The 12,889-nt window shown below is 43.0% G+C and overlaps 2 protein-coding genes across 2 annotated transcripts in view; both read right to left on the bottom strand.

The window, feature by feature from the left end:
• The window catches only part of fbxo41 (F-box protein 41), a 59,610-nt gene extending 50,599 nt beyond the window's left edge, over nucleotides 1-9,011 (bottom strand). The window contains exon 1 of the mRNA XM_079498623.1: nucleotides 8,875-9,011. The gene's annotated coding sequence lies outside the window, so the exon portion shown is untranslated. The remainder of the gene's footprint in view (nucleotides 1-8,874) is intronic.
• Nucleotides 9,012-11,730: 2,719 nt separating this feature from the next.
• LOC306921239 (iron-sulfur cluster co-chaperone protein HscB-like) lies at nucleotides 11,731-12,450 on the bottom strand (the record flags this gene model as incomplete). The annotated part of the gene is made up of 1 exon (XM_079498350.1): nucleotides 11,731-12,450. One exon carries the CDS (start codon nucleotides 12,448-12,450, stop codon nucleotides 11,731-11,733), a length of 720 nt encoding a protein of 239 aa, XP_079354476.1.
• Nucleotides 12,451-12,889: the final 439 nt, after the last annotated feature.

Here is a 12,889-nt window from a genome sequence, read left to right as displayed (position 1 = left end):
GATAGATAGATAGATAGATAGATAGATGGGATGGGGAGCCAGTGGGAGCAGCAGCAGATGATGGAGAGAGCAGACTTATTTTTAAACACTTGTTTTGTTTTTGAAGTGATAATAATAACTCTTATCCCGCTTATTTATCAGTAGCAGCTTTAAGAGCCCGGGGACATCGATAGTAGTAGGCCAACTTTAAAGACAAGCTGAAATGGCGTTTTACAACCAAACGTCCGGTTTCCTCTGCCTATGGGATCTAATGACAGGCGCCCCACTCATGGTGGGTCGCGACGCACAATTTCAGCAGTGCTAAATAAAGTTTGTTACTCAATTTCCTATTTCTCACCTCTCAAGTCTTCTGATTCTTCATGCTATAAAGTCAGTGTACTGTCAATTATGTTTGTAACACCATATGGGCAAAAGATCGGTCGCATGGAGTAGGCCGGTGGCTGTTTATATTATAACCTGTTGATTGTAATAGCTAATGTTATTATTAGTACGTGTAACAGATACCGCACTGGGTACTCTTAACACCAGACCATGATGGGTCTGATTATGCTCTTGAAGGCTATTTCATTATACAGACAGCAGTGTGTAATAGGTATAAAGATTCTGTCCAAGGACCGTGTTCTAGAGCCTGGCAGGGTGAGAAAATGGTCTGGTGTAGCTGTGCATAGGTGGTTGGTGTGTTGTCTGATATACGGTGGAGGGAGCTTAGCTTGTAGGTCCATGTGATGGGTGATGCATTTTGTATAGGATTGTAGTAGCGGCAGCCTGTCAACTGTGACTATATGGCTGTTTTATACAGGCAGTGTCATAGTCCATTCCAATTATTTTCAGGGACTTTTTTTTCTGAATGTTGTCAAGCAGGCTGAGTGCTCCCAGTTTCTGACCAACCCTGATGGAGATGTTGGTCAGATGTTTCAACATAGACAGTGACTCCCAGGTCAATAATTAGGCATAGTCATAATTTACTGTTTGATCATTATCAAACACTAGGAATTTTGACCAATTTTGATCAGTTAAACAGTACAGTGCACTGTACAGTACAGTGTGCACACACACACACACACACACACACACACACACACACACACACACACACACACACACACACACACACACACACACACACACACACACACACACACACACACACACACACACACACACACACACACACAAGGCTATACAATCCTGGGAGCAAGTTGACATGCAACCACACATGATTTTTACTGAAAATACAGCCGTGCTTTGCCAAGTCAGCCATGTACTTTGTTCCAAACAGGTAAAAACATGAGTACCTCACCGAGTATTTATGCTCCAGTTAACATTCCGAGGACCATCATCCTTGCTGTTTTTAGTTTTATGAAATTAAAACTATGAGAATAAAAAATAGTTAGTTAGTTAACTAACTAGTAACACAGTAACTATTTTGTAAATCTATACAACATAGCTTGAACTTTTCCTGTCATTACTTTTTAATTAAGTTATAATTTTGAAGAATCTGATCACCAAATATAGCTGAATAGTAATATACATTAGATATCATGACCTGACAAAGATGTGACCGATACATCGAAACGTTGTCATGTTTTACTTGCCCCCTGCTGATTAAAAGGCTTAAACTGTCTGAGTTGCTCCAGTGCCTCCTGCTACCAGTCCTGCCTCTGAGCTGCACGAGACCAGCCTACGACAGGCTTGAGGCGCGGTGGAACTCCCTTTTGCTTTTGCATACATTAGACAGCATCAGTGGATTGAGTAAGTCAGGCCACATGAGTGAAGGGAGAGAGAGATTGATAATTTACCCTATGTCATTATACATACTTCAGTATGAGTTCTTACAACTATACACATACAGTACTGTTACATGCAGATTATAAGTATGGTGATAATGCATTATAGACATAACCGGACCGGGCCTTTTGCTCGGCAGCACCGCGCCTGTGGAACAGCCTCCCCATGGACTTGAAGAGTGCCGCAGACTATTGACTGTTTTAAAACAGGCCTGAAAACGTTCCTGTTTCGGAAGGCTTTCTCGTGTTAAATTGTTGTCGTTTTTTGCACTTGATTCTTTTTAATTTTGATAACCCTGTGACCTTCTGTGATTGATTATATGTTTTAACCATGTAGCACTCTGAGATTCCCTGTGAATGAAAAGTGTGATACAAATAAAATTCATTATTATTATTATTATTATAACATGACACTATAGACACTTCATGGTAAGTGCTATTAACGCTTCTAGCAGGACGCATGGTTGTTAATGTGCATATTCATAATTTCTGCAGGGATAAGAATAATCGCGTATTAAAGGGCAGTCCCACAGCATGTGCATGAGAGTGCCCTCCTACTCCTGGCACTTCCAGCATGTGGAGCAGTCTCGCAATTTTGCTTTATATAACTTGGAAGGGGTCCAATAGACCCTATTTAGGATCTTGAATTGGATAAGTCTCGTTTTAAGTTCTCTGGACATTTTTCTAAAATTTCTTAAAAGCAGAGTCCACTCCCCATCTGTGTAAGAGACACCCAGATCAACGCAATAAGGATATTAAGGATAGCACATGCAGTTAACCAGAATATCCATGACATGACTCTGGCCAGGGTCAAGATGGAATAGTGAATGAGATGACAAATGTGGGCCTGGGAGCAAGACCATTTCCCTGCCTCTCCACTGCCTCCAATTGATCGAAGGGGACTGTTCACACAGAAGCAATTATCCTCCATTACCCATGAATCTTCATCACACACTACATACGGTACATACATTGCAGAAGCTCCCTACAAAACGCTCAGAAACACTGGCTCCTTCATCTTCCATTTTCTTTATTGTAACAGGCTTAAGATCGATGTAGTTTATATATTGGAAATACCATGACTGCCATTTTATAATCATCATCATCACATATACCCGTTGGCACATAGGGCAACTTCCACACCACTGTCTGTCTTTGGTCATCATCACTCATTTTACGAAGCTTCTTTCACATTACAGATGTGTTTCCATACACTTCACTTCATGTCTACAGCTGCTGGTATTGATCTCTGTACAACACCTGTCTGAGTGCCTTTGCATTAATCAATTAAGACACAATATACACCAAGAGAAATAATACTGGGGGCTTAACATTAATACACTAAAGTCTACTAATTAACGTGACACGACCTTGCATGTCAACCTAAACTGATGTTGTCCCTTGTTGAATGAATCCCGACAGACTACATTTCATGGGGAGTATTTCTATCAGTCAGACATGTCTGCATTAGCGTGACTCGCCAACATCCTGACAGGAGTATGATGTCTGCTCTATTGAGATTCTCCTCCTCCTGCCTTTGTGCACTCATCCCTTTCTCTAAAGCCTACCTCCAGAAAGACAGGTCACTCATTAGTTACTGTCTAGACATCCGTCCAGTCCAGTTGTTACTCTCTTTCTAATGTAGATTTCAGCCTGGCAAACATAACATGAAAATGGCATTGTGGGGTAGGTCTAATACTTCCTGGGGGGACAATGGTGCAAAAAGTGGTGCGAAAAGCCATTTCAATAAACAAGCGATAAAGAACAAACATCCCAGGAGATGGTGCCTGCGTCGATGAATGTCTTATTTGCATCAACACTGCAAAGGTCAGTCAAGCCAATCAACAATAAAAATAGCATGCTAGCAAACAATCACTGGGGATTATTACACAGATCAACAAATGTGGACAGTCAATGCCTCGGATGCAAAAAAAAACAAACACCATAGTGAAAATCAGACTTGTTGTTGAGCTCTATCTGCATTTATTGCATTTTCAAACATGTAGCTGATATACTGAACTGATATCCATACAGTAATTGAACTGACTGAGCATGGGGTGCTTAGTGGCTCAACTAATTAATGTGTCATATGTGTTATAGCACCATAAAGTTAGTTTCACCAACTTCTAAGTTAGTCTACCTACGGGGCAAACATCACTTCAAATATCATGTCTCGCTAAAACAACGCAATAATACTTGTTCTTGCAGGCAGTGTAAATGTACTTCATACATGTCATCCCCTCACTCTTACCTTTCTTTCCTGTCTCACTCCAGTACAGTCAAATATAACAGAACATCTTTACAAGTCATCAAAATGACATCGAAGGTGCAGAGGTTCAGAGATTCTTTGGCAGGGCACATGGCTGTCTGTCTGCTGTGTATTCATTGTTGACGAGAATCAACCCATACTGAACAGTGTGAACTGAACTGATAAGCCATACTGACCGCCGACCGGTTTGCTGCAAGACAATGAATATGACATGTATCATTAAATCTCTTTTTTTAAGATTTGTTTTTGGCTTTTCTGCCTGATAGTTTCAAGTAAAGATAGACAGGAAAGAGGTAGAGAAAGCAGGGGAGAGACATGCATGCAGCAAAGGTCGTCATGAACGGGACTCGAACAGGCGACACGCTGTCAGGCCAGAGCCTATATATGTGGCATGCACCTGGACCACTCGGCACGGGCACCCAATCATCACATCTAACACACGTTCATTTACAATGAACAGACACATACACACAAATTGGGAAGTTTGGAAACACTTGACACTAAATATAGTACAACAGGCAATAAAATATTCAATGGGACGTGCAGAACTATCCTTTCAAATGCCACTGCTGCCTGCTAATAACTCATATTTATATGCTGCCATTAGGTAAAATCATTCGGAACTTTGACATCTCTTTCCATTTCTATGCCGATGACACTCAAATGTATTTATCCATTGACCCATAACACACAGCCTCACTCACCTCACCCACCCCTCTCACCCCACTAATGAACTGTCTCACTGCCATAAAATCCTGGATGTCAAACAATTTCCTCATGCTAAACCATAACAAAACGGAGGTAATTGTGTTTGGACCGACAAATAATAGAAACAATGTTTCGCCCAGTGCTAGAAGCCTGCAGTGTTCCTTGGAGTAATTTTTGACTCTGACTTAAACTTCAGTAAACACTTCTCCAACATCTTCGCCATCTTCCAACTAAGGAGTATCTCTAAAATCAGATAATTTCTCTCTTTTTCCGATGCCCAGACCGTTATCCATGCCTTCGTCACCAACCACCTGGATTACTGCAATTCCCTATTTTCCTCAAACCGCAATAAATCGCCTCCAGGTCCTGGCCTCACTCCATTGGCTACCTGTGGCCCTTAGATCAGATTTTAAAATATTATTGTTTGTTTTTAAAGCACGGAATGGCCTTGCACGTGCTTATATTTCTGACCTCGTGCCCCCCTATGTGCCTACCCGCAACCTCAGCTGCTCCTCAAGGTGACCACCACGGCTAGACTCAGAACAGAAGGTGATAGAGCTTTTGTTATAAGGGCCCCTCACCTGTGGAATCAACTTCCATTGGAAGTTAGACAGGCTACCTCACTGTGCACTTTTAAAACTCTCCTAAAGACTCTTTTTTATAGGATGGCTTTTTGTTAGAACCTTTGGCTAATGCTTGTGCTCATTTGATTGCTTTTGTTTTAAATTGAAATTGGTTGCGCTCTGTCTGTTTGTTTTTTATACTCATGTGCTTTTGTGATTTGTTGTAATTTGTGTAACTTGCTTTTGAAAGGTGCTATATAAATAAAGTTTATTATTATTATTATTATTATTATTATTATTATTATTATTATTATTATGAGTTTCCTCTACGACCAATGTAATTTATTTAAACACTGGTGGTTGGAACAGTGGAGAGCATGGAGAAGCAGGAGGCTTGTGACCAGAAAGTCACTGGTTTGAGTCCCTGATCTCGAATTAAAGTTTTATTAAGCTCCTTTACCTCAATCTGAGCCCTAAAGACGCTATAGATGGCGTGCGTGTGCGCAGAGATTTTGGATTTTGGATTACGTCACACCATGGAGCCCTAGGGGGGCTAGCCACGGATGCTAAAAACAGCTAACGGACAGTAAATAAAATACTATTAATTCTGGATTAATAGACATTAAAGAAACCAGAGATTTCCCAGATTTGGCACAGGAGGGTGCAAGCAATAAACTCGGGTTTGGCATACATTTACCAAATGAAACGGGTCATCCCTTTTCTGGACATTTCAATATAGGCAAACATTTGGGGAAAATAGCAGATCTAAGCTATCAACACAAGCTTGTAGATCGTCTATTTCTGGTGTAAAGGGAAAAGGCTGGAACCAAGTATAGACCCCTGGGAGACCCTGATCAACAAAGTACATATCAATCTCAGCTTCTTCTCTGTGACTAAGGTCGGTTCTCCTACTACAGTATATGAATGCGAATGCTTAATTCTGAAGCCTGCCCTAAACAAGTCGCTAGATAGGTGCAACACCAGAATGCTGTGTGCAGTACTAAACATCAACCAGAACAAGCATGTTACCAGCATCTGTATGGGGGAGTGAGAGTGAGTGAGAGGAGAGCAACCAGGAAAATGAGGCTGACCAGTCACTGCCACAGACACTGGAAGCTCCCAGCCAGCAAGCTTGTGCTATTGGAGCCAACCAACACACTGGCACTGATTGCAAGGGCGTCCTACACCTACACCTCCTCCTTTAGTACTAAAGTGCTAAAGAAAGATGCAGGGGCAAAAAGAACTGATGAGCTGGCCAGAGTATGGAGGATCGAGATGACTTGGATCTCCGGCTACCATTGTAGCCCATGGAAGAGTGATGTGTACTGCCTTGACGTCTCACTCGTTCTGCACCCCCCCAGATCTCGCTAATGTTTAAAATGTGAAAGTACTATGTAAACTTTCATTTGGTATATAGATCGTGTGTGTAGGCCGTCTCTACGAAACGGTATCAAACGAAAAGGAAAGTTCTGTAAATCGGATTAAACTCCTTAGCTGCGCTATGGGGTGATGAAACTGAACGAGCAAATGGAATCGTGCACGCCGCACAATGCCTGGCACAAGCCAAATAACTTCTTTGACTATACAATTATATAAACACAAGGAAGTGGCAGGCACTCACTTCTGCTGATTATAGGAAAATTACAAAGAGATGCGTAGGAGAATAAGGAGAGATGACGCAGCCTGACTCCGGACATCTCCATTGCGCGCCGCTATACCAAACTAATTTGGCATTACGGCTTTACAGGTGCTTTTAAACTTCACTATGCGCCTTCCCAAATGTGTGTGACCAAAATAGCAATTTAGGGGAAAGCGTGCCAACACGCCCATGAGTCATGACCACACCTCTAGGCGCAAATACCGGTGTCGGCATAATAGATAGCGGGTGACGCTGGACCAAAATACCATTAAGGGACAGAGCAAGCTCCTATACTCGTAATTTTCGGGCAGTGGCTGACTTGCGGGCCATGTCACGGGTAACGGTGGCGACGAAAATGGAGCCCATAGACGTCAGTGCTAAGCCCCTTATCTCTAAACTTCTTTGACATTACACTATTTGTTTTCACACTATTTTGAAAATATTTTTGAATAGGGCCTAGTTCAAATATCCCATCTACAAGCTCACAACGTGTTGATGTAGATCGGCTAGATTTTAATGTTTTTCAAAATGGTAAAGAAGTTTTAAGCACTGACAAAAATGGGGCCACTTGTCTGGCTACTTGAGAATACTGTCTGTGTCTGCGTGAATGAGTCTGAGTTGCATCATGTTACAGTACAGAGGACTTTTGCCACTTGACAAGAACATCTAACATCTGTTTAAATGGTCTGAATTTGATCTCATTCTCCAGGACCAGAAACAAACCATATGTGACTGCTATTATCCTTCCAAGGGTCTGGGTGAGTTATTGGCTGGCAAAGTGTCTCACTTCAGCTTGAATGGTCTGCCTTGTGTCACATTTTATACTGCCAGAGCAAAGCACACAGGCATGAGGCATAAGAGAGAGAGAGAGAGAGAGAGAGAGAGAGATGGGGGGGGTGCTACAATAATACCCATCCATGCCTGTGATTATGCCCTTGCATGCTTTTGTATTTCTATATAGGCCCTATAGTAGTTAAATCAAGCCCAGCAACAATCAGTTATAATTTGGCATGCAGACAGTGGTCACACTGCAGTTTCCAGTCAAATTTGGCAACGTTGTTCCAAGAGCTGACTCTGAGATAGGCTAGGGCCGCTAGGCCTACAGCACCTCAGTTTGAACTCTCCCAGGGGAACATCCTTCAAGACCTACCCCTCAGGCATACAGCGTGCGCGGAGCAAATTACAAAAATAATATCTGCCCGCGTTTTAAAATGACCGCAGCAGGAGACTGGACGTGTAGCCGTGATTATCTTTGGCGAACGAATTATGTCGTACTTTATTCAGGAAATCACGTTAGACGTGGTCACGTGGAATTAAATGAACAGGTATCTAAGTGCATTTCTTTCACCGAAATCTGGATCATGCACGGTTGCACGCTATTCAGGGGGAAAGGGCCAGTCAAGGTCCCCTTGCATCTTCAAAAGCAGAGCCAGGCTTTCGATTCGAATGAAATGAATGAATGTCAACTGATTAGCAGACAGGGTACACGCTGCATTGCTATGGGTTATTAGTATTCATATTTGCCCTGCATTAGCTCGGATCAATCACATTCAACACATGATGTGGGTGTGGAGTCGAGGCGCAGCATATAACCGAACATCAAAAAATGTAGCAGGCTAGCTTAATAACTAACTACCGGCGGACAGGACCGGTAGCTTATAAATCACCGCATCAATCAACGCATTCATTTATTATGGACGCCCATATCATGCATATTGGCTCAAAACGAATTGAATGTCCAGAAATTGCCCGTCGCTCGCATCCGCGTTATTTTAAAACCTTTGCATGAACCGCGGAGTGGGCAGTGGCCACGAAATGACAATTCTACACACATGTATACACACCTCACAATGACATACGTAAAACCACACGCGCAATCAATGTATCAAAAGAAAAGCCGTGTCTCACCTCGCAATCTTCTCCCCATTTTTCGCTCAAGCCCAAGGAACCGCTCCAGCACTCCGTTGACGTCACGCGCCCCACTCTGCAGCAGAATCCAGTGTAGGCCTGCAGTACCGTGCACCACAGACAGGGACAGAGGTGAGGGATGGATGGATGGATGACAGACTGAGAGAGACTGAGTCTGACTGACAGTCTGACACCAAAGTACCTCTCTGCTACAGAGAGAGGATTTGTCACTGTTTGATATGAGGTCCGACGAGAGTGATGAACAGGAGGGGGGGTCTTTCAGACAATGTTCAACGACTGCCATGGGGGAGAGAGAGAGATGGAGAGAGAGAGAGAGTCAGGAGTCGGGACTCGAACCCGCGGCACGCCGTCTGACTGGCTTGGCAGCCTAAGTGCCTTAACCTTTTGAGGGGCCCCTCCTATGTCCAGCTTTGAGGATTTGTGCACACATTGAATGCCATTGACAATGAATGGCCAGCTTTGAGTGTTTGTGTAAACACAAACATTGTGTAAACAAAAACATTGAACATTTCTTTATCCAATCAGCTGTCAATCACACAACCACTAACGTGTTATGACGTGTGAATGTGTGAATGATACACACATATGGTTTAAACATTTTCAACACAATTAGCAACCCATAAATCATTTAAACAAATCACACCAATTGACAAGAGAGGGGTGCTCTTATCATCGTACATCATCATACATCATCTCATTCCGGCCAGTCACAATTTGCGTCATCACCTTCATCATCAATGTTTGTGTTACATAATGTTTGTGTTTACACAATGTTTGTGTTACTCCAAATTGTCCATTCATTGTCAATGGCATTTAATGTTTGTGTTAGGACAAAATTTGGGTTACACACACCAAAAGCTGGACATAGGTGTGGGGTCAAAATCATAAAGTTTTTGAGATAATTGCATTGTTCTGCAACAAACAGAAAAATGGGTCACATTTGTGGGGCCCGCCCCTAGTTTAAGTCAATTCGCTTTTGATTCTGTGTTGTGTAGACTAGAGGCCCTATAGCCTGAGACTCTACACACAGCAACAGCAACAACACTAATAATAGAGCGTCGCAGTCCCTCCCCCGACGAGTGGCCCGGAAGAGAATTTCCCATGCATTTTTCCCATAGACGTTTCAGAAAGTATTTATTTAAAGACCGTTAAGCCTCGGACAAAGCCAACTCGGAACTCGGAACAATAGCCTACAATTAGAAAGAAGAAAAAAGGGCAGGGTACAACACCTGTTTTTCTTCTGTCTAATTATTTGTTCGGCACAACATTTTTTGTTTATTGCCATGATTTGTCACCATCAGTTGGCTTTGTCCGAGGCTTACAGGTCTTTAAATAAATACTTTCTGAAACGTCTATGGGAAAAATGAATGGGAAATTCTCTTCCAGTCTGCTCGTCGTCATGAAAGGGGGCGGGACTGCGACGCTCTATAGCAATACTAAATATTATTTACAGAGTGGGATGAGGGGCAGAGGATGACAGTCCCACAAGGCTCCTTCCGTGGAGGACAGCGCAAGTGTTAGCCTGGCTCGCTGGTCCCAAGAGGAACTATTTCCATATTAGACCGTGATAGCCCCAGTCAGAATGCTGTGTAATAGCAGAAAACCAGGATTTCAGGATCTTCTGGGAGTCTTTGAATGTCGTCGGCTGTCTGAGGTGATACAGGCACTGCCTAGCCTACCTCACAACAGTCAGTGTGTGCATTTTCCAAGTCCTCTATATGCACACCAACTTGAAACTGCTTACTATTTCTATTGGTGTCACGTTGAACATAAGGGGTGTGTGCTATTGTTACAATCATGCACAACCAACTCCTTTGTTTGACCAACGTTAAAGGGGGGCTCTGATGTTGTTTGTGGCCGAGTTTCCTCCATGTTCGAGGTTGTTTGCGATTCGGTTTTTAAAACAGACCTAAAACATGGCTGTCCTCAAATTATAATTGTACTCATAGGTAATGTTATTCCCTACTGCTTTGCCCCAGATAGTCAAACAACAACCATATTGTTGAATTTCATGGAAAACGACAGCACAGAACTGCCAAAACTGCGAAAAATGGCGGAACCCGTACGGAAACAATAAGGGGTCTACGCCCTTCGGGTAGTAAAACACCAGACAACTGTTATTAAATGTTTTTACATGGGGACAGGAAGAACTGATTTTGTGTGGCCTGTTGGAATAAACCCGGTATTGGGGTGAAGTTATAGTTCTAGTAGGCCTATGGGTGCTGGCAGCAGGTCCTCTAGGAAGGTAATAAAACAGTACTGTTGTAACTGCGTCGTAATAAGGCCAGTTACGTTTGTCTGTATGGGTTGAATGTGCATGGGTTAACTCAGTGAAGTGAGGGGTTCTGGTATCCGTGACAATGACCTGTTGAAAGAGATTAGGATCTCCATAGAGTCGTATGGTTTCTCTTTCACCTTCAACTAGTGGCTCTGACAGTTGCTTGACCGAACCCTATCTTGTCGTGAACGCATCCTTATAAAAAGGGTAAATCAGAGGTGGATTACCTCTTAGTAGTTTCCTCCCTATAGATTCCTCCCCCAACAGCCGGATGGGAACTTCAAGGTTCCCAGTTTGATCCCGGGCTCCCCCAGAGTTAGTGTCGAAGTGTCCTTGAGCAAGACTCTGAACCCCTTGCTCCTGATGGGCAGGTTGGTGCCTTGCATGGTTTCCACCACACATCGTATGAATGTGTGTGTGCTGTGAATGTGTGAATGTAATGGACAATCTAAGTGCTTTGGATGAAAGCACTACATTAAATGCACCAATAACCCCTTTAATGTTTTTGTTTAAGCAGTCAGAAGTTTTTGGAAAGTGCAATAAAAGGAAAACATTCTTTACATGAGCTTTGAAAGTTTTTCCTTTACTTTATCTTCAACATTTGCAAAGTACTTAATTTGTACCAGCAGCGCTTTGGCAGCTTGAAGCTGTCCTTTACGCAGAGCGGTATCTATCTGCCCAGTTAAGTCTTTCAGCTTCACTTTTGTGCTTTTGCCAATGCTGTTGACTTCCTCTGTACTCTGGGCTTCGTCCACAGCTTCATTGATCTCCACCAGCTCCAATAGAAACTGTGCATCAGCGCCAGGGTCTGTCTCCGCCTCTATATGCATCCCCTCAGGCAACAGCATGTAGAGGCCTCGACTCAAAGGCTTCTGCAAGGTCCTATATGCTTTATTCACCAGAACAGACTGCTTCTCTGAATACTCTTGTTCTTTCGGAGATTTTTGGCTGAAGTTGTCAGGATGTAGAGACCGCTGTAGTTGTATGTATCTCTTCTGTAGCTGTTGTGTGTCCAGTGTGAAGGTCTGGTCACACGCCATAATCTTAAAGTATGACACGTCTTTACTCGGGGGCTGCACCACTTTGCAAGACAGGCAGAAGAAGGCAGGAGTTTCTTCTCCTTCAAGAGGCTGCTTGCAGTTCCAACAGTGTGTTGTTGCTTGGGCTGAACAGTAGATTCTTGACGAGTCCAGATTAGTGTGGTGGTACTGGTACATCACCTCTCTGTCCTTGAACAGAGGTCTGGCCTTCATGTAGCTGCTGCTGCGTCTCGTCATGTCCTCGGTAGAGCAGTAGGTGATGGACTTGCACTGTGCAGTAGTTGGTATGCAGGTTGAGTGGACACCTGCAGTTGCATAAGTAGCAGCTTTTAACAACAAACAGCTGTGTCTGTTAGCCGCTATTACACAGTTATTTGAGCACTGTAAACCATGACACATACACACCAGCCTCAGACAGTACATTGACATAGGCCTACTTCTAAACCACGGGGAATATATTACTGTAGACTAATTCAAATATAAATATTCTCGTATGTATGACTTGTTAAGGAAGCTCCAGGTGAATGATTTTTACTTTTATTATTTATACACTTTTTTGCCCTCATATGATTGGACAATATACGGTGACATCACAATATGTAATATATTGCCTATAGGCAACCACACTCCCCAGGATTGCGTTGTCAATGCCTGTGTGTAAATTCTGATCAATTGC

The sequence above is a fragment of the Electrona antarctica genome, assembly GCF_951216825.1.
Source record: "Electrona antarctica genome assembly, chromosome: 4".
NCBI lineage: Eukaryota > Metazoa > Chordata > Actinopteri > Myctophiformes > Myctophidae > Electrona > Electrona antarctica.
This window is presented reverse-complemented; position numbering and strand designations above follow the sequence as displayed.